At 46.7% G+C, this 27,149-nt stretch overlaps 1 protein-coding gene across 4 annotated transcripts in view; it reads right to left on the bottom strand.

The window, feature by feature from the left end:
* Positions 1–27,149, bottom strand: part of HEATR9 (HEAT repeat containing 9) — a 31,774-nt gene that overhangs the window by 1,981 nt on the left and 2,644 nt on the right. The window contains exons 3-14 of one of the 4 annotated variants that reach the window (XM_081899758.1): positions 24,658–24,827; positions 22,363–22,459; positions 21,337–21,393; positions 18,498–18,554; positions 17,313–17,373; positions 16,066–16,196; positions 15,757–15,945; positions 14,596–14,688; positions 5,410–5,529; positions 4,873–4,946; positions 1,569–1,620; positions 559–714 (exon numbers count right to left, since the gene is read on the bottom strand). In XM_081899758.1, coding sequence (XP_081755884.1) covers positions 646–714; positions 1,569–1,620; positions 4,873–4,946; positions 5,410–5,529; positions 14,596–14,688; positions 15,757–15,945; positions 16,066–16,196; positions 17,313–17,373; positions 18,498–18,554; positions 21,337–21,393; positions 22,363–22,459; positions 24,658–24,827 — 1,170 coding nt within the window. In that variant the 3' untranslated portion in view covers positions 559–645. Of the gene's footprint in view, positions 1–558; positions 715–1,568; positions 1,621–4,872; positions 4,947–5,409; positions 5,530–14,595; positions 14,689–15,756; positions 15,946–16,065; positions 16,197–17,312; positions 17,374–18,497; positions 18,555–21,336; positions 21,394–22,362; positions 22,460–24,657; positions 24,828–27,149 lie in introns of those variants that run through there. The other 3 variants (XM_081899756.1, XM_081899755.1, XM_081899757.1) reach the window with 3 other exon arrangements.

Raw genomic sequence — 27,149 nt, 5'->3', positions numbered from 1 at the left:
ATTATTATTTATTGAATTTTTTTGAATTTCTATACTGCCCCATACCCAGAGGTCTCAGTACCACACGTATCTGAGGAGCTTCATTTCCCTAAGCAAATCTACACACAAATGTATAATCTACAAACAGGAAGTGTTAAGGGTAAACAAACAGAAATTAAATACGTGCAAGACAGAACTGCTATTGGCCAGGAAGACTACCATTCCGTTGGATGGGATGTCGACCTAAAAACCTGGGAGTACTCCTGGACCACACCTTGTTATAAGATACTTTGGCCCAATAGTGTTTTGTCCAGCTTCAGCTGGTGCTCCAGTGGGGCTCATTCCTGGTAAAGTCCGACTGGCTGATTCTAATTGTGCAGCCTGAATTTGTTGCTATGTGACTGAATACCAAAAGTTATGACAGTCTGGAAGTGCTTGTATGTCTTGTAAGTATTTCTGAAGGTTCTCAAGAGCTTTAGGCCCAATAATTTCTTGGGAAAGGCAGACCCACCCACATTCACACATGCCTTGGCCATACAACTCACTTCCAAATTAGATGACTTCCAAATGCTCTGAGTTCCTGCCCATGAAAAGTGTTCAGAAACCTCAGGTGGTGCAAAACGTAGCTGTCAAGAAGGTTGGCTGGGGTCAGTTTTGTGGAGTACATTACACTCTGGTGTTATGTGAGTTGCTCCAAGATTTGATGTTTTTGTTGGTGGATGTTGGTTGCTGATTCTAGGCACAATTCAATGGTTATTAACAACAAAGCCCGAAATGGCTTGAGACCAGGAATTTCTGAGTTTGCATATGTTCATCACTGGAGACCATGTTCTACGCCCCTTTGCCTTCAGAGCAGCCTTCCAGGTTTCTGGGCTACATACAACTCCCGTCAGTTCCAGCCAATAGTCAGAAGTGGTGAGAATTGCAGTGCAAACCAGCTGGAAGGCACTGGGTTGGGGAAAGGTGATTCAGAGACTTGGCTGCCTGGGGCATGTGGGGCTTAGGAATGTGATGGTTATGGACTTCCCTCCCTTGGGAAGGTCAGCCAGTCTTTCACCTTGGCCTTCAGGTGAGTAGTGAAGACATTCTTGGGGCTTTGGAATTATCGTAACAGTTTAATCCCAAAGGCAAGCATGCAGCTTACTATGGGCAATATCTGATTTGTGTCTCTTCACTGTTGGAAGTCAGTAGAGTGGGGAGGGGGAGGTGATTTTTGGTAATCCCCCTGGAAGGCTCCAAATCCTCTGCTGCAGATGGGGGAAAGAAGGAATTGCTGGAAACAGCCTTCCTTCTTATTCAGCTGGTGGATATCTTCCATCAGCAAAGTTTATCCAGTTGAGCACCAATCTATGTATCCTTGCAAACAATGCTTTTGCCTCCTAGAAAAATAGGTGCCAGCGTTCACCATGAAGTTTTTACAGTAAGTGCCACACTTTTTAACAACAACAAAAAGAAGCACCCTTGAGTACCCCCTGAAAAAAACACTGCTTGCATAATAATAATAATAATAATAATAATAATAATGCACATTTTGTGATTGCAAGCTGACAGCTCCAAGGCTATGTGACTAAACATGAAGTGTGACTTACTAATGCAATCACAGCCTTCTTTCGGATCTCATCTTTGTCATCCCTTAGCTGCCTATGGACAAAAAATGAGGCATTTACTGACATTTCAGAGGAGAAGAAGAAAAATGTTCATATCCATGAGATCCCCCCCCTAAAAAGACATATTGGTTCCATTGTGATATTATTTCTCAACAATTTGAAAGAACCCTTTTCAAATATGCCCTTCTCAGTTCAACCAAAGCTATATCCTCCTGATGCAAACTTCCATACCTGGATGAGAGATGCCAGAGAATAAGACTGCAGTCAAAGTGCACTTATTTGGGAATGAATTAGTGAGGTTTCGTTCTCAGTAAACATGCATAGGATCAGGTTACAAGGCTGTGTACAGGTGGATGTTTGGGGGGGGTTGGGTGGGGGACAACAGCAACAAGTGTCCTATTTCATGGCTTCCTTTGCACTAGCCTTGAATCAACTTAATCTCAGGGTCTTGGGTTCGAGCCCCATGTTGGGCAAAAAGATTCATGCACCGCAGGGGGTTGGACTAGATGACCCTTAGGGTCCCTTCCAGTTCTATAATTCTGATCGTGTGAACAGTAGTTTACAGTGCAATCCTTGCCAAGGGCTTGTTCACACTTCTGCTTGTGCCATGCCTAGAAAGCATGGGTTCCGAGCAGTTTTCCCCTTGCCCTTCTCCTTTCCCAGGGAAAACCCACTCTTTAGCAATAGGTGGGAACAAATGGCAATCTGGGGGAAACCCAAATTGCTGCCTGCGCCAGTTGAGCACTAAAAAGCAGGGGGGGAAGCAGTTGAGACACAAGAGGAAGTGTGGATAAGCCACATGCCTGCTCAGGTGTAAATCCTATTGAATTCAATGTAGTTTAGTTCTAAATATGTGGGGTTAAGACTGCAACCCCAGTAACTCTGCAAATATAATGGATAAGGGCAGAGCCTTGTTGCTGGCCTAAAGAGTCCTGCTTGATCTGTTTTGTTTTTTCCTCTAATTCCGCATTGCAGCAGCCTCTTCCCATGGAGCAAAGATGACTAGATTGCAAGTAGCCTCTGGCCTAGTATATTTCAATCCCTAACAGAAAAATCAGTACTTCCCCTCCTCTATTTTTAATTTGCCTCAGGAGCACATATGTGGCAAACCACCCATCCTTTCACATAGCTTCACTATATGGCAAAATCACACATTACAATACAGTGGTACCTCGGGTTACAGACGCTTGAGGTTACAGACTCTGCTAACCCAGAAATAGTACCTCGGGTTAAGAACTTTACCTCGGGATGAGAACAGAAATCGTGCGGTGGCGGTGCGGCGGCAGTGGGAGTCCCCATTAGCTAAAGTGGTACCTCAGGTTAAGAACAGTTTCAGGTTAAGAACAGACCTCCAGAACGAATTAAGTTCTTAACCTGAGGTACCACTGTAAACCTATTTTCTTAAAAGCATGTCTGAGCTGAAAAAGCAGCCACGGTACTCCAATCCGGAATATGTTATGTAACTAGAGTGCGAGTTCACACCAATGTCTTGACAAATTTCATGTGTCATGGGTTGAAAGGAAGTTGAATGTAGTCATCACTCTTCCTGCAGTTTGGCAGATGTGGTGGGATTTCTGTAGGCAGGTTGTGAGGTTCCCCTCCACCACTTCAGTTCTGTGCAAGCAAGCCTCAGGACCACTCCTGCTCGGTATCTGTTTAATAAATGTGCTCTAGGAGTCTGCTGTGACGCATGGTTAGCACAAGAGGTTTTCAGTCATATGAATTGATGCAAAAGGGAGCTTGGGACAGTATACCTGAAGGAGCATCTCCACCCCCCTCTTTCAGCCCAGACACTGAGGTCCAGATCCGAGGGCTTTATGGCGGTTCCCTTACTACAAGAAGCGAAGTTACGGTATATGGAGCCAGGCAGAAGGCCTTCTCAGTAGCGACGCCCGCACTGTGATATGCCCTCCCATCAGATGTCAAGAGAATAAACAACTATTTGACATTTAGAAGACATCTGAAGGCAGCCCTGTTTAGGGAACTTTTTAATGTTTGAAGTTTTATTCTGCTTTTAATATTCTGTTGGGAGCTGTCCAGAGTGGCTGGGGAAACCCAGCTGGATGGTCATGGTATAAATATCATCATCACCATCATCATCTGCTGCTGCTGCAATATTCAGATCATGCTTCAGTAGGGTAGTTTTGGCTTTTTTTCTAGATTAAAGCACTACAAAAAGCTGCTAAACTAGTTTGATCAGAGACCACAGTGGGTCAAGATTTTTTTTAAAAAAATGTGTGTGTACTGAAGAAACGACAGCTCTACAATAGTGTTTAAGCCACGTTGCGGCCTACTCCAGCAGCTCAGCCAAGGATTTTTGTTTCCCAGAAAAGCCAGTGGTCTGCACAATCCATGCCTCTCCTCCTTCAGGGAAATTCCTCCTCTGACTCTGAATGGGACTCACTCTGTCTCTCAGCATCTACCTCTCCTTCCCAGGGGAGGGGGGAGGGGGGCAGTGGGGGCGGGCTGCCCTGGGTGTTACCACTGAGGGGAATGACAAAATGCCGGGCGGCACTCACTGTGGGGCTGCAGCACGCCAGAGCCACGCATCTCTCCTGGGAGTAACGTGGTGGCTTGGGTGCCCACAGGCTCCACGCTGCCCCAAACAGTCCACTCGCTGCCTCCCCCTCAGTGGTAGGGCGGCTGAGTGGGAGGAACCAGACAGACTGCTCAGAGGCCCCGCAGACTGTCCTGCCCTGCCTTGGCTTATCCCGTGGGCAACTGGCCTCACCCCTGGGCACAGGGCATGTGCTGCTTGCTCCACCGCTGCCCCTTCCCACTAGGAATTCCCTTAAAGGTATATAAGTCCTGAAATAACTTTGTTTTAATATTTTTTTTAAACTCTCTAATAATCATCTGTATGAAGCTTAAGACAATACAAGATTTCATGAGCCTTAAGAATGTGGATTCTAGTCCATGAAATTATGGTTCAAATGCTGGGTTCTGTAAAGTGTGTGGGCAGGTGCAGCTCTACAGCTCCTTTTGCACCCAGGTTGTACATACACAATACAATTAAAGCACCCCCTTCCAGAATCCTGGGAACTACAGTTTAGCACATGGAGAGCTACAATTTCCAGAACCCTTAACAAAATTCCAGTTCCCGGGTTTTTTGGGAGGGGGAAAATGTGCTTTTATGGGGTGAACACAGCCTCACACCAGGTGGCACTTTCTGCAGTTTGACCCCTGCAGTTGAGAAGTGTGAAAGTTGCAGCCACCTTTGGGGTCTCTCTCACTGAAGGAAAAAAATGGAATATACATTGAATCGTTGCCTTATCTTGCAGCTTACTTCTCCACTATGTCCCAGACTCGCTTCTTTATGTTCAGTTCTTCAACAGTTGAGGCAACAGCCTGCCTCACAACCTGGGTGAAGGATGAGACACAAACCTGATATTGGCATCTAGGAATTTTGCTTTTATACCTATTGTTTCCTTGAACCAACACCATTAACCATAGTTTCTCAGTTTGAATTCTGTGGATAACTCAGCCTGTGTACACATTGCTGTTTACTTCAACCCCAGTGTGCTCCCACCACTGGTATTTGAAGCAGAGTGCACATTATGGTAGCCACAATCCATATGTATTCTGTAGCTTCTTGAGAAATACTTGTGTGTGGTGTACTTGCCCTCAAACTAGCTTCTATACGATTAAAAAACATAAGCTGAGGTGCGTACATTTTTGACATCCATTGCTTAGGCTCAGATGGCATCTGAATGGAATAGGACATGATGGAGAACTAGAGAATTTGGGTATTTTAAAAGGCAAGGCAGAACTAGTTCGCAAAACTGAAAAACCAAAGGGACAGCTTTGAAAAGTTCAACATCACCAGAAAAGGTTCCTCAGACAACTTCTCCAGAAGCACATTGAACACTTCCTCCTCCAAGCCTTCCTCTTGGATGATTTCGAGCCCTATGGTGGCCAGCAGTCTTGCAGCGTCAACGCGATGCTGAGGGTAAAGAGGCAAAAAAGAGGACATGAACTATCCATTTAACAAACGTCATGTGCTTGTGGTATTTCAACAGACTGTCCCTTCAACCTGCTCTTCATTCTGCCACTCTTTCTTCCACTATTCACCAGTCCCCACCACTTCTTTTCTAGTTATCTTTTACTGATTTTCAAAGCTTACAAAAGCTGTTACAAGACAAAGAAAAAGAAGAAGAAACTTAAAGGGGTAAACAAAATAAACTTCATAGGTGTCAGGGTTTCTGGGAGAGAGGAGGAGATGACAGAGGAGACGGAGAGCGAGTGGGAGGAGGGGCAGAAGGATGAGGAAGAAGATGACGGAATTCTGAGGGAATCCACGAGTCTGAGCAGCGAGTCAGAGGATTCTCAAAAGGGGGTTACCTTAATCAAGCAAAGGGGAGGAGAAGGGAGAAGCGGAGAGGAGCCCAGTGGAAGACAGAGGAAGCAAGAGACGTCTCAGCCGGAACGGAGTAAAGGGGGTGGAGTCGTCAGCCTCTCGGAGGGAGCAGGATTAGGAGAGAACAGAGAGAGGGGGGTTGGAGCAGGGTGTTCAGCCGGAAAGGGTGGAGAGCAGAGCAGGGGGTGGTGTAGCGGTCGAAAGAAAGGTCAGCAGCAACGTACGCGCGCCAAGTTCAAACGTAGAGGCGCGCGGAAGTGGAGAGAGCTCAGGGGAGGAGCCCGGCCCTAAAGCCAGAAAGAGGGGGGAAGAGGCGGCAGAGGATTCAGCCTCAGGCGAGTCACGGAGAGAGGGAACCCAGGGGGGCAGGAAGACCCTGCGGAAAAGAAAGGAGAGGAAGAGGTGGTCTAGAGCCAGGCTATTAAGTTGGTGCGGAAGAGGGGAGGAGTCAGAGGGGACTTCAGCGGTCTAACGTGGCAGACGTACGGCCACAATGCTGAACTGTATGAGAAGCAGAAATCTTCAATAAACTTTTCCTGTAAATAAGCTGCAACGGAGTGAGGTCTCTTGTGAGCTGGGACCAGACCTGGGTGGCCGTGACAGTAAGTCCCCTCTCTCAAAGCAAAAATTTTTTTTTGCGAAGCTCACGAACGGGAGCAGCCATGAGCGCTGAGGAGCAGCTGGTTGCATTGCGGAATCAGGTTACCGCTCTCACATCGGCAGTCATTGCTTCGCAGAAGAAGAATGACGACTTGGAGAAGACGTGCCAGGATTTGCAGGCAAGGTGGGAGCGCGCGGACAAGGCGGGGGCCCCAGGATCCAGAGCGGAGGGCATTGCGCTTGGACGGAGGGGGGGTGCCCTAGTTCCGCATTTTAATGGCAACTTGCAAGACTATCCCAATTTCAGAGCGGACGTTGTATATGCACTGCACTTACTCCGTCACGATTTTAAAGATGAGGAGGAGAGAGTGGGGTTCATTGTTTCGCACCTGCATGGGGAGGCCAGGGCTTGGCTACGCAATTTGTGGCGCGAAGATGGACCGGCCCGTCGCGATTCAACTGCGTTCATCAAAGCGATGGATTCTTGTTTTCAATCCTCTGTGGATGTGGACATTGCGCGCCGTCAAATGCACGGGCTGAGGCAGGGGAAAGCGACTGTGCGCCAATACCACTCTAAATTTTTTGCATTGCTCACCGCCTTAGATTGGCCAAAGGACAGTAAACCGGTCAGAGATCTTTTTTGGGAGGGATTGAGCCCCCCCATCAAGGATGAGATCGCTAGGGGGGACAGACCCCAGACCCTAGAAGACGTGGTGCAACGGGCTTTAGCTCTTGGAATTCGACATGAGGGGCGTCCGTGGCATGAGGAGGACGGGCCCCAAGCGCGTGCGCAAGCAAGGACTCTCCCTTTTGTGCACAGGGACTTCAGCCGTGCGCACCCCTCGCCAATGGGGAAGGACAGAGAGGAGCCAATGGAGATTGGTGGTGCTAGGGCTCAGAAGCCATCCCAGAGCCCTGTCCCTGGTGCAGCCAAAGCGAAGCCTCCTAGAGGAACCAGGAAGTGTTACATCTGTGACAGTGCGCACCATATGGCGAAAGAGTGCCCCCAGAGGCTCCAGAAGCACACTGCAGCGCTGGCAACTGTAACAGCAGAGGTGCAACCAGGGGAGCAGCTTCAGGGAAACGACAGTGCCTGGCTGGAAGCAGAGCTACTGGGGCTCAGCCAGGCGGATCTGTAGACAAGCCCCCAGCATCACTGCAGAGCGTGGACCCTTTGCCTCCCAAACCGGCAGTTCTGCTCACAGCAACACTCCAGTTGCCTGATGGGAGACTCCTCGAGGTTCCAATAACGATCGATTCGGGAAGCAACGCCGACTTCATGGGACTGCAGTTCGTTAAGCAGCACAACATGGCGCTCCTGCCTGCAACGACGCCTCTGAACGTGGTCACGGTGGACGGCAGGAAGTTGCTGGGGGGGCAAGTGGTGCAGCAAACCCCTCCCATGATGATGCAGATTGGCAACCATCGAGAGCTTATTAGTTTCAATGTCACCCACTTATCGGACACACCCATCGTGTTAGGCATGAGTTGGCTGGAGAGGCACAGTCCCGCGGTTGCGTGGTACCAGAGGCAGATCACCTTTTGTTCATCGTATTGTGCTCAGCATTGCTTTCAGACCGATCAGGGAGGAGAAGCTGAGCAGCCATTGCATCTGGGTATGGTGCAAACAGTGCCTCACAAGTACCAGGAATTCTTGGAGGTTTTCTGTGAGAAGGAAGCTGACAAGTTGCCGCCTCATAGACCTTACGACTGCGCGATTGATTTAGTGCCAGGGGCGCAATTGCCTGCTGCCAAGCTGTACTCCATGTCGGAGGACGAAATGCAAGAGCTTCGGGAGTTCATAGACCATAACCTCAAGCGCGGTTTCATCCAGGAATCTAAAGCAGCGGGAGGCAGCCCTGTTTTCTTTGTGAAGAAGAAGGACACGCCCCAAAAAAGGCTTATAGTGGATTACAGGTTCATCAACAGCTTGACTAAGCCCAAAGCTTTCCCCATGCCCAAGATTGACGACCTTTTAGCGACCGTCAGGAGGGGCAAGATTTTCACCAAGCTGGACCTACGTGGAGCTTACAATCTCATCCGCATCCGGAAAGGAGATGAGTGGAAGACCGCCATGTTCACCCCTCTGGGCACATACGAATACAGAGTCATGCCTTTCGGCCTCCAAAATGGCAGCCACGTTTTTCAAGCATTTATGCACCACGTGCTTGCAGGTCTCCTCTACAAAAAGTGTGTCTGCTTTCTCGACGATATCCTGATTTTCTCGGAATCGCCGGAGGATCACGATAAGGACGTGAGGGAGGTCCTGCAGAGGCTGAAGGAACACAGGCTGTACGCCAAGTTGGAAAAGTGCCAGTTTGATGTCAGAGAGGTTGATTTCCTTGGCTACAAGTTGTCCGACGAGGGACTGGCCATGGACAGGGCTAAGGTTCAAGCGCTGTTGGACTGGAAAAGCCCTCGAAATCGGAAAGAGGTCCAGAGGTTCATCGGCTTTGCCAATTTTTACCGCAAGTTTATTAAAGGTTTTGCGAACGCGACGGCGGCGATCGCTGACACCCTCAGTTCCAAGAAGAAGAAGTTCGTCTGGACCGAACAAGCGGAGCGGTCCTTCCGGACGCTTAAGGGTCTTTTCGCCTCCGAAGAGCAGCTGCTCCACGTGAATCCCGGCAGACCCATGCGGGTAGAGACCGATGCGTCAGATAGAGCGGTTGGGGCCGTTCTTTTGCAAGAGGATTCACAAGGCAACTGGCGACCGGGTGCGTTCTACTCCCGGAAGCTCAGCAAGACGGAGCGCAATTATACCATATGGGACAGGGAGTTGTTGGCCATTCATGCAGCTTTCAAAGCGTGGCGACACTTCTTAATAGGAGCCAAGCACACGGTGCAGGTCCGCACGGATCACAAGAACTTAGAGTATTGGCGGACGGCTAAGTTGCAGACCCAGCGACACATGCGCTGGGCGGAGTTCTTTGCGGACTTCGACTTCAAAATAGAATACATCCCAGGAGACTCCAATGTTATTGCAGACGCGCTGTCCCGAAAGCCGCAATACTTGGAGGAAGCAGCTCCAATCGCAGCAAAGCACATTTTCGCACCGCAGGCGTGGACGTGCGCTACCATCGCAGTCGACCTGGACGCGGTGCGACGCGCGTTGCAAAGGGATCAGTTTGCACAGTCTAAGATGGAGGAGCTACGCGGAGGGTCGCGACACAACGATGAGTTTCAATTACAAGATGGACTTTTGACTCGTAAGGGTGCCCTTTACGTGCCCACCGACGATCTTCGAGCCAAGGTTCTGCAACAGTTGCATGACGCCCCTAGTGCAGGCCATTTCGGCAAAGAAAAGACGATGGAGTTGGTGGCTAGAGACTTTTGGTGGCCCCAGATGAGAGGAGAGGTGGCGGACTACGTCGCCAGGTGTGATATCTGCCAGAGGTCCAAACCAGTGCACCAGAAGCAGGCGGGATTGCTAGAACCGCTGGAGACACCGCAGCAACCATGGGAGAGGGTAGCGTTGGACTTTGTTACAGACCTGCCCAGCTCCAGAGGTAAGACGGCGGTGTTAGTGGTGGTGGACTTGTTCACCAAGATGGCGCACTTCATCCCTTGTGCCAAGGTGGCGACGGCAGAACAGACCGCAAAGCTCTTCATCGATCACGTCTTCAGAGTGCATGGACTTCCGCAGTCCGTCTTGTCCGACAGGGGGCGCCAGTTTGTTTCCACTTTCTGGCGAAAGCTTCTGGGCATCTTGCACGTCAAAATCAACCTGACATCGGCGAGGCATCCACAAACCAACGGTCAAGCGGAGAGGGTCAACGCGATCATGCAGCAGTACCTGCGGTGCTACGCCAACCAGCGACCTGCGGCGTGGGTGGACTATCTGCCGATGGCTGAATTCGCCTACAACAACACGAAACACGCTTCCACCGGGGTGACGCCTTTCTTCGCGAACAATGGCCGTCATCCCAGAACCTTCCCGAGATTTGCGGCACCAGGAGGGGGGGGGCCTCAAGATGCCGACCAGTTTGCAGCGGAGTTGCGAGAGGTGCACGAGGAGCTGCGGAGACATTTGGAGCTGGCAAAACAGGCGTATAAGGTGCAGGCCGATAAGCACAGGAGGGCGGGAGAGGACATCCAGGTTGGGGACTGGGTGTGGTTAGCAGCCCACGCGATGCCGGCCAGGTCATTGGCCAAGAAGAAGTTAGGACACAGGCAGCTAGGGCCATATCAAGTTGAGGCCAAGATCAATCCGGTGGCTTTTCGTCTAGCCCTTCCGGAAGGTTCCAGGGTGCACCCGGTCTTTCATAGGTCGGTGCTCACTCCCTACAAAACCCCACACAGGTTTCAAGAGTCAGGAGCACCCCCAGAGCCACGTAGGAGGGCGCCTGAGAGGGGGGAATCGCCAAGACCAGAACCTCTTAACGAGGTCACAGAGATACTGGACTCGAGATGGGGGGAGGAGGGAGTTGAATATTTTCTCGCCAGGGAGGGCACACCAGCCGCTGCTAATAGTTGGGTGCCAGGCTACGAGTTAGACGAACCCCTTTTGAAAGAAGAGTTCCATGCACTTTTCCCACATAGACCCATGCCAGCTGAGTACTTTGATGACTGGCTTTTCACACCCACATTGTCAGATAGCACGTTCAGGGGTTTCTCTTCCCCCGAGGAAAGAACACCAGAATCAAGCCCGCCCAGGGGATCGTGCTCGGGGGTGGACACGGAAACCCCTTATTGGTGGGAGGAGCAGCCAGAGGAGGAATGGCGTAAGAGGTGGCTGATAGGTCCTTGGCGGGCAGCACCGGAGGAAGTAGCGATGGAAGCAGAGACTGAGAAGCATTTGGGGGAAGAACCCGACTTCGAATACACTTACACAGAACTGCCAGCAGAGAACATTGACGTAGACGACCTGTATCCTGAGCCTACCCCCGAAGAGCCGCAGTTTCCACAACCGGTCCCCGGCGAGCGGGAGGGGGGAAGGGGGGGCTTCGAGGGGGGGATGGATGTCAGGGTTTCTGGGAGAGAGGAGGAGATGACAGAGGAGACGGAGAGCGAGTGGGAGGAGGGGCAGAAGGATGAGGAAGAAGATGACGGAATTCTGAGGGAATCCACGAGTCTGAGCAGCGAGTCAGAGGATTCTCAAAAGGGGGTTACCTTAATCAAGCAAAGGGGAGGAGAAGGGAGAAGCGGAGAGGAGCCCAGTGGAAGACAGAGGAAGCAAGAGACGTCTCAGCCGGAACGGAGTAAAGGGGGTGGAGTCGTCAGCCTCTCGGAGGGAGCAGGATTAGGAGAGAACAGAGAGAGGGGGTTGGAGCAGGGTGTTCAGCCGGAAAGGGTGGAGAGCAGAGCAGGGGGTGGTGTAGCGGTCGAAAGAAAGGTCAGCAGCAACGTACGCGCGCCAAGTTCAAACGTAGAGGCGCGCGGAAGTGGAGAGAGCTCAGGGGAGGAGCCCGGCCCTAAAGCCAGAAAGAGGGGGGAAGAGGCGGCAGAGGATTCAGCCTCAGGCGAGTCACGGAGAGAGGGAACCCAGGGGGGCAGGAAGACCCTGCGGAAAAGAAAGGAGAGGAAGAGGTGGTCTAGAGCCAGGCTATTAAGTTGGTGCGGAAGAGGGGAGGAGTCAGAGGGGACTTCAGCGGTCTAACGTGGCAGACGTACGGCCACAATGCTGAACTGTATGAGAAGCAGAAATCTTCAATAAACTTTTCCTGTAAATAAGCTGCAACGGAGTGAGGTCTCTTGTGAGCTGGGACCAGACCTGGGTGGCCGTGACAATAGGATATAGGAAAAGCTAAAAGCTTTTGTTCAGGATGCCAGTCCAAAGGCATGCATCGTCAAAGGCAGGCAAGATCCATGTTAGGTAAAGGTAAAGGGACCCCTGACCATTAGGTCCAGTCGTGACTGACTCTGGGTTGTGGCGCTCATCTCGCTTTACTAGCCGAGGAAGCCGGCGTACAGCTTCCAGGTCATGTGGACAGCATGACTAAGCTGCTTCTGGCGAGCAGTGCACAGAAATGCCGTTTACCTTCCCGCCAGAGCGGTACCTATTTATCTACTTGCACTTTGACGTGCTTTTGAACTGCTAGGTTGGCAGGAGCAGGGACCGAGCAACGGGAGTTCACCCCGTCACGGGGATTCGAACCGCTGACTTTTTGATTGGCAAGTCCTAGGCTCTGTGGTTTAACCCACAGTGCCACCCGCATCCCTAAGATCCATGTTACTTTGTGCTTATATGAGAAATAAAAATCTGCTTATTTATTTTTTCCTTCTAAAGACAGTTTCCCCATACCACCTCTTCTTCTCAAGCTGCATCTGCAACACAGACAAAACTTTTAAACTACTGAGAACATGAACAAATGGAATAATGGAAGGAGGGAAATCCAGTGATAGGAAGTCCTTGAAAAAAAGAATACAATACTTGTAACCCAATCCCATGCATATTGTTCTCAGAAACAAACCTGATTTTTCTCAGAAACAAATCTCTAATTGAGGGTGCATAAAGATGGTGGTCTTAGCTGTTTCTGCACTTTGCATAGATCACAATTCTTGCGGCATCAAATGCAAACCCTTGATTCAATCATGCATCTTGGGCTGTTCCCATAACATTCTAGGAAGGTGATTTCAAGTTCAGTGGGGATTCTCTTAGGCTAAATATGCCCCTTTGTTGTTGTTTAAAAAGGAAACCATGTTCAAGGAGTTCTGGGCGAAGCACTAGCCTAAAGAACCGGAGAATGCAAACATGCTTGGTGCCTTGGACAAATCCCCATGTACTAACAGCAAGTGAAGTTGCACAGATCCAATAATAACATGTAGAACTGAGCAGTTTCTGGAAAAATAGAGTCATGGTGTCTCAGCCTAAAGCAGGGTTGAGAACTCTGTAGTGTCCCTCCAGATGTTTTTAGACTACAGCTGCCGTAATCCTTGACCATTGGTCATGCTGTTGAGGCTGGTGGGAGCTGAACATCTGGAGGGCCAACTGTTTCCCATCTCTGGTTTAAATCTGCCTCAAACTGACATTCTATCAGTCCCCACAAGATGTTAGTATGTTGTAGCAAAAACCATAAGGTCTTGTAACTTAACTTAAAAACTAACACATGTGTTATGGATGAAGTAGACTCTAGCCCAGAAAAGCTTGTGCTTTATATATATCGTGATATATTTGTTAGCTTTGAGGGACTACAAGACTGCTTGTTGCTTTTGTGATAGGAGCAGCAATGCCCCTATCCCCTGACATTTCAGTAGAAATAACACACACATTTCTGAGGCCATTCCATTGAGATTATTATTTCAAATGATCCAGAACTGTGCAGGAAAAACAAGTTCCAGACATAAACCCTTGGGAAGGGGTCCCATTGAACCCACAGCAGGGGTAGGCAACCTAAGGCCTGTGGGCTGGATGTGGCCCAATCACCTTCTCAATCCGGCCCATGGACGGTCTGGGAATCAGCGTGTTTTTACATGAGTAGAATGTGTCCTTTTATTTAAAATGCATCTCTGGGTTATTTCTGGGGCATAGGAATTCGTTCATATTTTTTCCCTCAAAATATAGTCCGGCCCACCACATGGTCTGAGGGATGGTGGGCCAGCGCATGGCTGAAAAAGGTTGCTGACCCCTGACCCCCAGGAACTTATTTCTGAGTAAATATAGATAAATAGAATCATTCTGTAAGATAGCTAAACAGAGAGAGAGAAGCTCAGACAAATCTATATACCGGCAAAGGACCTATTCAGCCAAATTCATGCATGAAAAAGCATGTAGAGAGAAAATAGTAAGCAAATTTTTGGATCCATGGACGAGCAAAAGAGTGGAACGGAAATTCAGCCAAAATTGAGATACAGTGGTACCTCTGGTTACATACGCTTCAGGTTACAGACTCCGCTAACCCAGAAATATTACCTCGGGTTAAGAACTTTGTTTCAGGATGAGAAGAGAAATCGTGCAGCAGCAGGAAGCCCCATTAGCTAAAGTGTTGCTTCAGATTAAGAACAGTTTCAGGTTAAGTACGGACCTCCGGAACGAATTAAGTACTTAACCTGAGGTACCACTGTACTGGCTCAATACCACAGAAAGGGTTCTACAGAACAAAATTTGCTCACCTTGTACAAAGGAGAACGCTGAAGCTGGTCAATAACAGTTTTGATAACTACAGGGTCCACGATGGCCATCTGCTTTACTAGCATGACCAAAGCCTAGAAGAGGAAGACATGGATGGAGAGAGAGCAGGGGTTCAAAGTGGGGTAAGGTGTGGGGGAGAGGAAGACAATTTGGGCTTCATGCCAAGAAGTCTCGTTTAACTAAATAGTATTAAAGGTAGCATTAAAATAATACGACAGTCCCTGAACTACTCCTGACAAACTGTAGGAAAGGAGATCCCAAAACAACTTAATGCAATTGCCCAACTCTTCTCCCGAAGGCGTATTAGGAATCTGATCTTCTAGAGTTTAAATCCTTTCAACTGAATCCTAAAGTTGTGTCTTTTTCTTCTTGCCTTTTTAAAACAAACCAGGTTTTAAAAAGTAAGCTTCTAGCTTCCATGGAGAATGTGCAAATGTACAAATAAATGATATATGGTCAATGAGGTATTAGAAAAAGCTAAGCACCCCATCACCATAGCTCTACAGCAGTGTTTCCCAAATGTGGGTCTCCAGCTTTTTTTCAGTCCACAATTCCCATCATCCCTGACCACTGGTCTTGCTTGCTAGGGATGATGGGAGTTGTAGTCCACAAACAGCTGGAGACAAAAGGCTGGGAAACACTGCTCTACAGCCTAAATCTGATTCCCTCCTCTTGCACTGACTCCTGTGCCACAGCTGCTTTTATCTCTGTTGCTGTAGTTTAAGGGAGATTGAGCCCCGTGTCTCCCAATGCCTTGACTAGTTCAGTTTGCGCAAAGGTCTTCATCCACTATTGGGTGCAGCCACAGTACAGATCTGAGGTAAATGTTCTTGATTATGGCTATTCCTATGCATAGCAGATTTCTCCCATCTCAAGGCCATGACTAGCTAAGGAAAAGGGAAGCAAACTGGGGAAGGTGGCTGATAAATGTGCATTTTTATATTCTCTTAAATAGGGGGAATGAGCAATAACTGCAACTTCGCCCTCTGGCCTGTGAGAGGGTAGAATACATAACATGTTTTGTTTCTCCTTTCCCCTGCGATTATCCTGGGGCAAATATTTCTCAGGGACTCACTTCACAGAGGTATTCGGACCACAAAGCACAACTCAGATCTCTCTGTCCATTTATGTAACAGCCCCACCTGAATTTTCCTCTGACAGTCGTCCTGGGACAAGCACATGAACATAGTCTCTTGTGCGATTGGATTATACTTGTCCAGGTACCCTAAGCAAAGGGCTGCATCGAATGACACGCTGTCCATGGGATCTTGTAGGTTCACCAACCGTCGCAGATTTCGGATTAAACTGGACCGGGCACCTATCCAATACCACTAGGGAAAGAGAGCAACTGCATTAGGTGCAACAGTGATCTGAAAGCTGTTTAAATAGGCCCAGAAAGAGAAGAGATTGGCAGAGCACATGTCTATCTGTAATACAGCCCCACATATTACCTCAAGTTCAGGTGTCATTGACCATGCCTGCAGGGATACCTTCAACGCACTCAGTGTATCTTCTCTCCGATTCAGACTCGCATCCTTTAGGTGTCTAATTAGCATTTTCACTACAGAGGTATCTAGGCAACCTGCTCCAGAGAATCAAGAGGCAGTGATCAAAGGGGAAAGCAAAACTCCCAGGAAGTTTTATTTAATTACCGGCAGTATTTGCCACCCTTTAACTGAAGTTCTCTGTGGGCATACATAAACATATTCAAAATAAAACGCAAAGCAATAAAAATACAATTAGAGCAAAGATAAACAAATAAATTCAAGCACAAGAGTTCAGTGACAATGGAGGGGAAGCACATTACAAGGCAAAACAATTCTGAGGATATAGACAGAATATTTCTTTCCCTTTAAAAGCAGAAATACCAAACCCACACCTGCTTGCCAGCTTGAGAGGACGGATGTTGATACTCTTTAGCAAACAAAAAGTGAAATTAGGCTGCTTATTATTATGATTGGTTATTAATACTTCAGATATTCCAGGCTGAGCTGCGGTATCCAAAAGAAGTTTGTAAGGCTGAGCCTTGGCTCAAATCTTGCTTACAGATGTGATTTCAGTCTTCAAAGGCATTCTGAAAAAGATCACTGGGCAATTTGCAGCCTGTGTGTTTATCTGAAAACAAATTCTACTAATTTCAGTTGGACTTGCTCCCAGTCCAAGGATTTCTTCCTTAATCTCACTCTGAAGTCCATCAGGAAACAGAAGTCTCCAATTCAATCAAAGTCCACATGTGTCTAAAAAATTTGCCCGGGGGTTCTGAGCAATCAAAACATTCAAATCCAACAGAAAGTCATCTGAAATATCAGCCCACACAGGAATCTCAAATGGTTATATCCCTGTAATAGAGTGGACCGGAATTCACCTGTTACAATTCTGCCACAAGCGTGAAATGTGCAAAAGAAAGCTGAGAGGGAGGAAAAAACCCTCCTCTGCTTGCATGTGGCAAGGCCTATAATACACGAGAATTGCTATAAATGCACCAAGGAGCATTCCTTTATGACTAATTATAGAAAATTAGCCACACCAGAAAGACGAAGGAAGAAAAGAGCTCAAGTCCATCTAACTCTGGTTTGTTTTTCTGTCCAAACCGGGGCATGGTCAGCGCTAACTATGGCTGTCCAAACAAGTTGGCTTCAAACTGTGCTGAACGATCTTGTGTTGTGTAGATAATGATCAGAGGTGAAATGTCACTCACCTAGCAAAGCCAGCGACCGGGCTGTTTCATACTGCAAAGGCAAGCTGTTGCATTCCTGGAACTGAGAGAATAAGTACTAATGGCAGGCCAGCTGGAAACCACTTACTTATACATGCATGAACAGCTAAGCATATCACAGGTGCACAGAGTAGAAGTGGAAGGGTTCGAAAGACCAAAGCCAAGCACCCTGCCTGCCTGCCCACTCACCAGGCCACAGCTCAATCCAAGATTGTATATATACCATAAGCACAGAGGAGGCACGTGAAAAGCAAATACCTATAAATTAATTGTGAATAGTCATATGCTGCATGATAAGGCAAATTCCCTCCAGCCCCAACAAGTTCCTAATATGGTACGAAAACTTTCCCCAGCAATAACTATGGTGAGTCTTGCTCCAGTCCACAGTTACAAGGGGCTCTATATTTAACCTCAGAAGAGTCACACACATACCCACTTCCCTTGTGGGCTATGCCATTGCCAATGGTGAGATATGATGACTTAGCAGGGTGGGACATGGGTGGCACTGTGGGTTAAATCACAGAGCCTAGGGCTTGCTGATCAGAAGGTCGGCAGTTCGAATCCCCGCGATGGGGTGAGCTCCTGTTGCTCGGTTCCAGCTCCTGCCAACCTAGCAGTTCAAAAGCACGAAGTGCAAGTAGATAAATAGGTACCACTCCGGCGGAAAGGTAAATGGTGTTTCCGTGCGCTGCTCTGGTTCACCAGAAGTGGCTTCGTCATGATGGCCACATGACCCGGAAGCTGTACGCTGGCTCCCTCAGCCAATAAAGTGAGATGAGTGCCGCAACCCCAGAGTCGTCCACGACTGGACCTAACGGTCAGGGGTCCCATTACCTTTACCTAACTAGATGTTACAGGAGATGCAGGGCTGCCGCTGACCCACATCCCTCCATGTGTATCCCCAGAAACAGCTGTTAAAGGAAATGCATAACGAGATGCCACCACATTCAAGAATTCACTGCTCCTGCATGTAACAGTTAGTGAACTGGCATGTGGTGTGTGTCACACAATGATATCATGTTCCCATCACGCTCCTCCCTCCGAGATGCTACTGAGTATGAGGGAGATTCATACCAGCACTAGCCAAATGCCCCATTTAGTATCTAGTTAGAAAAGTCTGCAAATGCCCATCACAAGATGACAAGAGTCCATGGGGATTCTACTTACAGTTTTAAAAAGTGCAGATGTGACAGATTCCTCAGCAACCCCGAGTTGTCCAAGGGCCTAGGAAGACAGGCAGAGAAATCAGAATAATCACTAGGGCGGCCTCTCCCAATTCCTGCAGGAAACTGCAGAGAAATTTGTTTCTGCCTTGAAAAATATAAATGCACTACAAACTACAAGGCTGCTTTCTGGAGAGGCTTTGAAAAGGCACACAGCTGACCTGCACTCGATTGCTTTCTCTGGTCCACCACATCTTCAAACAAAAGGCATTCATCACCCACTATAGTGGTACCTCAGGTTACATACACTTCAGGTTACAGACGCTTCAGGTTACAGACTCCACTAACCCAGAAATATTACCTCGGGTTAAGAACTTTGCTTCAGGATGAGAACAGAAATCGTGCTCCAGCGGCCCGTTGGCAACTGGAGGCCCCATTAGCTAAAGTGGTGCTTCAGGTTAAGAACAGTTTCAGGTTAAGAACGGACCTCCGGAACGAATTAAGTACTTAACCCGAGGTACCACTGTATTTGTTAGTATTTCATGCCTCCGATGCTGCAGATGAGACTGGTGTAAATCACATGCCTGTCTGGGAAGAGTGTGAGAACGGAAGACAGTCTTATCTCTTCCGCTGTATGTACTATTGTACTGTACTTTTGCTTTTCTTGTTCCTGCCTGTTTCCTCTCGGAGCTGGAGAGAGAAGACACCATGAATCCTTTGTCTGTACATAGTGTGTGAATAAATACATAATGAGCTCTACGATGTCTCATGCTTCTTGCTGTGTTATGCTAGATTAGTGTGCATATATCATTTGATATATGTCACTGAAGCACACTGGAGAAGAAGGGTAATGCCTTTTCCTGAGCTGCGCATACTGAAGGACGCTTGGAGTTGGGGGCTGCAGAGGCACCCCCCAGGACGTTTTCCAAGACTATTGCCTCTACCATAAACAAGTTGAGCTGTTCTCATCCACCTGGAACAGGTACAAGGTAAGGCAAGTCGCCACTTCGAAGTTTCCTGCTTTAGCTGAAAGGACTTCTGGGGAAGCACAACATGGGCAGAGAGTCTAGAGGCCAGCCAAACCTTTGCTCTATTTCTGCTGTGTCACTTCTATAGCTTGTTGTTGTTGTTGTTTAGTCATTTAGTCGTGTCTGACTCTTCGTTATCCCATGGACCAGAGCACGCCAGGCACTTCTGTCTTCCACTGCCTCCTGCAGTTTGGTCAAACTCATGCTGGTAGCTTCGCGAACACTATCCAACCATCTCGTTCTCTGGTGTCCCCTTCTCCTTGTGCCCACCATCTTCCCCAACATCAGGGTCTTTTCCAGGGAGTCTTCTCTTCTCATGAGGTGGCCAAAGTATTGGAGCCTCAGCTTCACGTTCTGTCCTTCCAGTGAGCACTCCGGGCTGATTTCCTTAAGAATGGATAGGTTTGATCTTCTTGCAGTCCATGGGACTCTCAAGAGTCTCCTCCAGCACCATAATTCAAAAGCATCAATTCTTCGGCGATCAGCCTTCTTTGTAGTCCAGCTTTCACTTCCATACATCACTACTGTGAAAACCATAGCTTTTGCTATACGGATCTTTGTCGGCAAGGTATATATATATATATATATATATATATATATATATATATATATGTATATATATACTTCTATAGCTTAACAAAATTTAAAGAAGCAAACACACAATTAACAGTGGCTTTACCAGATGTTACCATGCCTACGCTGACAATTTAGTGTAACACACAAACATGGCCAATAGATGAAGGTCCTTGCTTCCCCAATAATGGTCTTTGCCACCTCTGTATTCCTCCAAACCGGTTTTCCGAACTTGACCCAGAATAAATACCGTAAATAAGCATCCCTAAGGTACGCAGAACTCTGTATAGCAGGGAAAAGGTTAATAGGAATCTGCTTTATAATGAGTTGGACCCCTGGTCCATGTAGCTCAGTATTTTCTATACTGATCGGCAGAGGTTTTCTGGGGTTTCAAAGAGGAGACATTCCGAGTCTTTCCTGGAGATGAGAGGGACTGAACTAGGGAGCTTCTGAAGATTTGTTATCAATGAGCAATGGCCCTCTCCTAGAAGACCTACACATTTGATAGGCACATGGATCTGAATTTTTATATGGGACCGCAGTGTCTTTCCATGGGAAATACAGTGCTACCTTGGTTTTTGAGCGTCTTGGAAGCCGAACATTTCAGTTTTCGAACGTCGAAAACCCAGAAGTAATTGCTTCCATTTTTGAACGAGCCTCGGAAGTCAAACGGCTTCCACTATATGTTTTTCAATTTTTCCAATCAAACTTACAGCCAGCCCTTTGCGCCTCGGTTTTTGAACATTTCGGAAGTCAAATGGCCTTCCAAAATGGATTACGTTCGAGAATCGAGGTACCACTGTAATTCCTTACCTCTAATGTACCTGCTGGATCAGGCCAATGACCCATCCTGCCTGCACTTTCCAGAAACTGATACTCAGAAGCATACTGCGTATGACTGTGGAGACAGCCATGATGGCTAGCAGCCCTTGGTTGCCTTATCCTGCATGAATTTATCCAATTCTCTTTTAAAGTCTTTTAAAGTCATCCAAGCTGGTGGCCACCATCAGTGAGTTCCAAAGTTTAAACAGTAAAAGGACTTAATCTGCAATATGATTTCTGACCCGGAATCTTGGCACACTTTAAAAATTCCGATAATCTTAGCTTTGTTGCTTTTTGATGTGTTTCTTTTAAAAGCAGATAGCGCTCATATATTAAAGGAAATCTGGAAGGGGAGAACAACAAGCCTTTTGAAAGGCTTTGATGATATCGAAGGAAACAGATAAGAAGTCTTAACTTTACCTGAGCTGCATAGAGTTGCTCAAGTTCCACAGGAGAATCTAAATAGTTTATGAGAGCCTGCAAGCACACAATATAAAAATTACACACACACACAGACAGAGAGAGAGAGAGAGAGCTGTATTAAAAGTGTTAAAATTCATATGATGTATTACAGCTCTCTTGTAAACAGTGCTGAAAAGCTTTTGCCAACTTGCTTTGCCTGGCTAGCCACACCGTTAATTCCCACTAAGGCCAGTGAGTTTTAATTGATTATCTTCTAGTCCTAGTTAGGGAGATAGAGAGTGAGTGAGTACACCTCTGTCATGGATTCATGGTGTGACATTAATCATTGCCTCTTTGCCTCAGTTCCGCACCTGTAAAATGGAAATAATAGCAACACTTCATAATGCATAGGATTGTTGCAATGGTAGAAAATAAATAAAAGGGCTGTCTTAGCGATAGGTAGTCAAGTCCCACTGACAGTAGTTGTTATGTATTAAAATTAGCTGCAGTTCTCACTCAGGGCCACCAGTATGTAAATGAAGGATTGAAAACTGTCGCTCCTGATTGGTTAGCTAGTTGTGAGTTTCAAGTTACTGTTTCAAGTTACTTAGTATTATATAAAGCAGCCAGCTAGGCTGTAGTCAGTCTGATTCCAGGAGCAGTTCTAACTGCTATAATAAAGAGCTGTGAACCCAACAGAGCTGTGTCCTTCGTCCATCTTTTCCACAGTTCAACAGTAGTGAGCCATGTAAATGAATTCAGCCTTCACAAAAAGAGCCTTCTTTACAGATAAGAAGAGCTCCCCATATCCATAAAACAATATAAATTGCACCATGTGTCCATCTGAATGGGATGAAGAATGGGCCTCCTCCATGTTTGCCAATTTACATATTTCAAACTGGCAAAGAGGAATACACAACAAAACTTTCCTCATCCTTGCCCTGATCCGTTAGTAAAAAGCATGCAACGATTAATCTACAATTAATTCTTAAGTCTGTTCTTGGCAGATGTCCCTGTTGCAAATCATAACCTTTGGCTTCTAACCTTGAGCCTGTCTGGATTCAAATTTTCCTTCTCACTGAAGTTCTCTTTCTCTTTAATCCTTGCTAACTTGACATACTTGGAGAGGGAAAAGTCAGACCTGAGCAAGAGAAAAGACACCGTGATGGGCTGTTTAAAATTTGGTTAATGCACTTGCTGAGAGTGTTGGCACTGCAGGGATAAAAACAAGCAAAAGAATCTGGTGCAATACAAATCCACACTGTACAAGAAAGTCCTTCAATTACCCTAGGGAGTTGCAGTTTTTTCATTACTTTGATTGTATTACGAAGGCAGAAGATTCTCAAAACGTGGGGTATCTCTCATGTTCATGTCATGCAAACTGTACATGGGACAGACAGAAATATATCCCTGGAAGAGGAAAGAGGCTGTATTAATCATTAACCTGCCAGAGGGCCTTCTTGGCAGTGGCACCCTCCCTGTGGAACACCCTCCCATCAGATGTCAAGGAGATAAAGATCTGCACAACTTTTAGAAGACATCTGAAGGCAGCCCTTGGGATGTTTTCAATGTTCAACATTTTATTATGTTTTTACAGTGCTTTTTTTGGGGGGGAGACGATGCAGGGGTACGCATGTACCCCTAAACATTTTGTGACTCTAAGTTTGGCCTCATTGAGGGGCAGTATTTCAATATGAGTAAGAAAAGAGGAGTACCCCTAAACATTTCTTTAAGAAAAAAAAGCACTGTGTTTTTATATGTGCTGGAAGCCACCCAGAGTGGCTGGGGAAACCCAACCAGATGGGCAGGGTAGAAATAATTAAAATTATTATTATTATTTCAAAATGTAGTAAATATTGGTGTCAAAGAAGGATAGAACTTTCTTTATGTATGCAACAACAGCAGCAAGAATACTCATTGCAAAGTATTGGAAGACACAAGATTTACCAACCCTGGAAGAATGGCAGATGAAGGTGATGGACTGGCGGAAATGACTGGCAGAATCCAAGACCAGGGAGAAGAGTCGGTGGAAGAAGATTGGAAAAAATTTAAAGACTACTTACAGAAATATTGCAAAATTAATGAATGTTAGAATGATGTTGGAATGAAGCTAAGTGGTTTTAGCAGTAACATTACAAAGGAGTATGTAAAAAATGAGTTGTTAACAGGTGAAAATGTAAAGTTATAATATATTAAGATAAAGGATTAAGATAAAAACAAAGAGGGAAAGGATTTGCTGAATTAACTAACTGAACTGGAATACAAAAAAGGGAGGTGTGAGGAGGTCAGGGAAACAAGTAAATGAAAGATAAGACATGGAAAAATTGATTTGTTTTTAATTGTTTTTATTTTTCTGTATTTTGTATCTTTTGTTTTTTTTCTCTCTCTTTTTCTTATTTTTGTAATCTTTTTTGAAACTTTAATAAATATCATTTTTTAAAAAACCAAAATGTAGTAAATAAATTAACAGTACACAAGCCCTGTTGCATTTGGTGGCAACCACTGCATGCCAGCACATGCAAACCACCATGTCAATTAGCCCTAAAGGCAAGTAGGCATTGCAATAACTGTAGACCCTTTCCATTTCACCAATGAAAAGAGGGACATCCTAAGAAAAAGTGGGACGTTCCAGGATGAAATCGGAAATGGGGATGGCTTCTCTAAATCAGGGACGTCCCTGGAAAATAGGGACACTTGGAGGGTCTGGTATGTAACTGTTCATTTCCCAAGCTGATGAGACATGAGAGATTGTTAAAAAAACAACAACAACAACAACAACACAAGTGGCGTGCAAACACCTGGGCAATACTGAACATATGAAATTTAACTCTGAAAAACACATACAATATACTGTACTTGTATGTGAATCCTTCCCCCCACCCCACCCCCAGTGTATTTGGTGCATTAAATAATAAAATTTTGATGCATTGAATAATAAAATTTTGTTCCATTGCTATTCATATCTGAGAGGCCAGCTGAATTCAAAAGGCGGATGAAATCAGTGAGGTGAGTCCCACACAGACAGTTCAATTTGCTCTGCTAAAGGGCAATTTCAGCACCTAAAAAGTCTCAGATTGACTCGGTAGACAAAGATGAACAATCTGTGATATGCTATTACCACCTACTGGATACTGGAGGAAGCAGACAAACACGGCTGTATGTGAAACTCCCTGCCCAAAGAAGTTAAAATTATTTTCTTTTGTGGGCTTGTTCCTTTCATTATTCTGTTAACTTACATTTATAAGACAATCAAAGCTTGGAGATTTAGATTAAAGGAGTATTCATTTATTACTTCACGTCAGGCCTGTAGACTTAGAAACTCAGTGTCCTATATCTTACCTTTTCTTCAGGGCCTTTTTCTTCTGCTTTTCCAGCTTCTTCCGATACGGGCATTGCTTCTTCAAGCTAGCTGCATCAGGCTGCTCAACTATTCTGGGCTGGACAAAGGTGACCACGGGCTGGAACGTTCTCCACTCTGAAGGAGAACATGGGTAAGTTACACGAGGAATCTGAGGACGAAAAATATTAAAACACTAAGACTACTAGAGGAAAGAAGCAAAGCAATCTTATTGTCAGAAATAGATTTCCCTTAATTAGACACATGTCTGGGAAACACACTTATGGGATGAATTCAGTGTAGCCCTAAGTGGTGTATGCATGCACACATTGAGACTTCCCTCCCCATTCTGCTTTTCCCCAGGGGATCCCACATCGAGGGGATGTGGATGGCTGCAGTCCTATCGCACAAGCAGATTGCGTTCCCCACACACAATCACATTGGAAGCACCTTCTTTCCCTCAAAGAATTCTGGGATCTCTGGTCTGTTAAGGGTTGCTGAGTTTAACTCTTTGAAGGGCAAACTACAGTGTCCAGAATTCTTTGATGGAAAGAAGGTGCTTTTTAATGTGCTTTAAAGTTATAGTGTGTTCACAGCCTTAGCCTTTACTATGGCCACCTGCCTCAGAACGGTCAGGGGAAAAACAATGCTGTCCAGGGTTGTAAAGACTGCGGAGAGAATAATTGGGTGTACTCTTCCCACCTTGGATCAAATTTATGCTTCCAGGTGCCATAAGAAAGTTGCAGAGATAGTGCAGGATAGTGCTCACCCTGGAAATGATCTCTTACACCTTCTGCCTTCTGGAAGAAGGTACAGGGTTATAAAGACTAGGATTAGCAGCCTGAGAAACAGTTTCTATTCAAATGTGATTTTGGCTTTAAACACAGTGTAAGGTAGTCTCTATGGGAGTATATTGTATTTAATTATGGGGTATCAGAGTTTTTAGGGGGCTAATCAGGCTGGGATAGCTGGGATAGCAGGCTTCTTGGTTTTTGAATGTCTGGTGTAGATTTTTTCAATTTTGTTGTTCTGTATGGGACAATGGGGACGCGGGTGGCGCTGTGGGTAAAAGCCTCAGCGCCTAGGGCTTGCCGATCGAAAGGTCGGCGGTTCGAATCCCCGCGGCGGGGTGCGCTCCCGTTGCTCAGTCCCAGCAGTTCGAAAGCACCCCCGGGTGCAAGTAGATAAATAGGGACCGCTTACTGGTGGGAAGGTAAACGGCATTTCCGTGTGCTGCGCTGGCTCGCCAGATGCAGCTTTGTCACGCTGGCCACGTGACCCGGAAGTGTCTCCTGACAGCGCTGGCCCTCGGCCTCTTAAGTGAGATGGGTGCACAACCCTAGAGTCTGTCAAGACTGGCCCATACGGGCAGGGGTACCTTTACCTTACCTTATGGGACAATGACAAGAAATATTATCGTATTGTATCGTATAACGCTTATACCAAAGTACAAGACCACTCGTAGGCATTTTCCTCCTTCTAACAAATATACAAGGGCGGACTTTGGAAATATGGCGCCCTGGGAAAGGACAAAATTTGGTGCCCCCCTAACTTTGAGTAGGTACCCGTATAAATATAGGCTTTTATTACTATTTTTTGTTGTCCCTTGGTTTGGCACTCTGTGCAGGGGAACTACCTGCATGGCCCAACTCCAGCGCTGTAAATATTTCAGAATGCCACTGCCTATTCCTGGATGGTAAGCTTTTCCTTGCTCACCCTACTTGAACCTGTGGTTCCAAAAGCTCCAAACTGAGCATTCTTCAACAACAACAACACAAATTCTTCACTGAGACCTGTGTCATTCAGTAGAGCCAGCCATACTTAAAAATGAACTACAGCTAATCCAGAATGCGGCAGCTAGACTGGTGACTGGGGGCGGCCGCCGAGACTATATAACACCGGTCTTGAAAGACCTACATTGGTTCCCAGTACGTTTCTGATCACAATTCAAAGTGTTAGTGCTGACTTTTAAAGCCCTAAATGGCCTTGGTCCAGTATATCTGAAGGAGCATCTCCACCCCCATCATTCTGCCCGGACGCTGAGGTCCAGCGCCGAGGGCCTTCTGGCGGTTCCCTCATTGTGAGAAGCAAAGCTACAGGGAACCAGGCAGAGGGCCTTCTCGGTAGTGGCGCCCGCCTTGTGGAACGCCCTTCCAGCAGATGTCAAAGCGATAAACAACTACCTGACATTCAGAAGACATCTTAAGGCAGCCCTGTTCAGGGAAGTTTTTAACGTGTGATATTTTACTGTATTTTTGGTTTCTATGGAAGCCGCCCAGAGTGGCTGGGGAGGCCCAGCCAGATGGGCGGGGTATAAATAATAAATTATTATTATTATTATTATTATTATTATTATTATTATTATTATGAAAACACGCCTCTGCTATCCTTGTGCGATGTTTCGCCGCATGTTGCAGAACTCACTTCTGGGGAGGGTATGTGTGGAGGAAAACTGTAAATATTGCCAGTGAGTATGTCTTCCTATGGGGCACAT

This window comes from Podarcis melisellensis (assembly GCF_964234715.1).
Source record: "Podarcis melisellensis genome assembly, chromosome: 2".
In the NCBI taxonomy this organism is placed as follows: domain Eukaryota; kingdom Metazoa; phylum Chordata; class Lepidosauria; order Squamata; family Lacertidae; genus Podarcis; species Podarcis melisellensis.
This window is presented reverse-complemented; position numbering and strand designations above follow the sequence as displayed.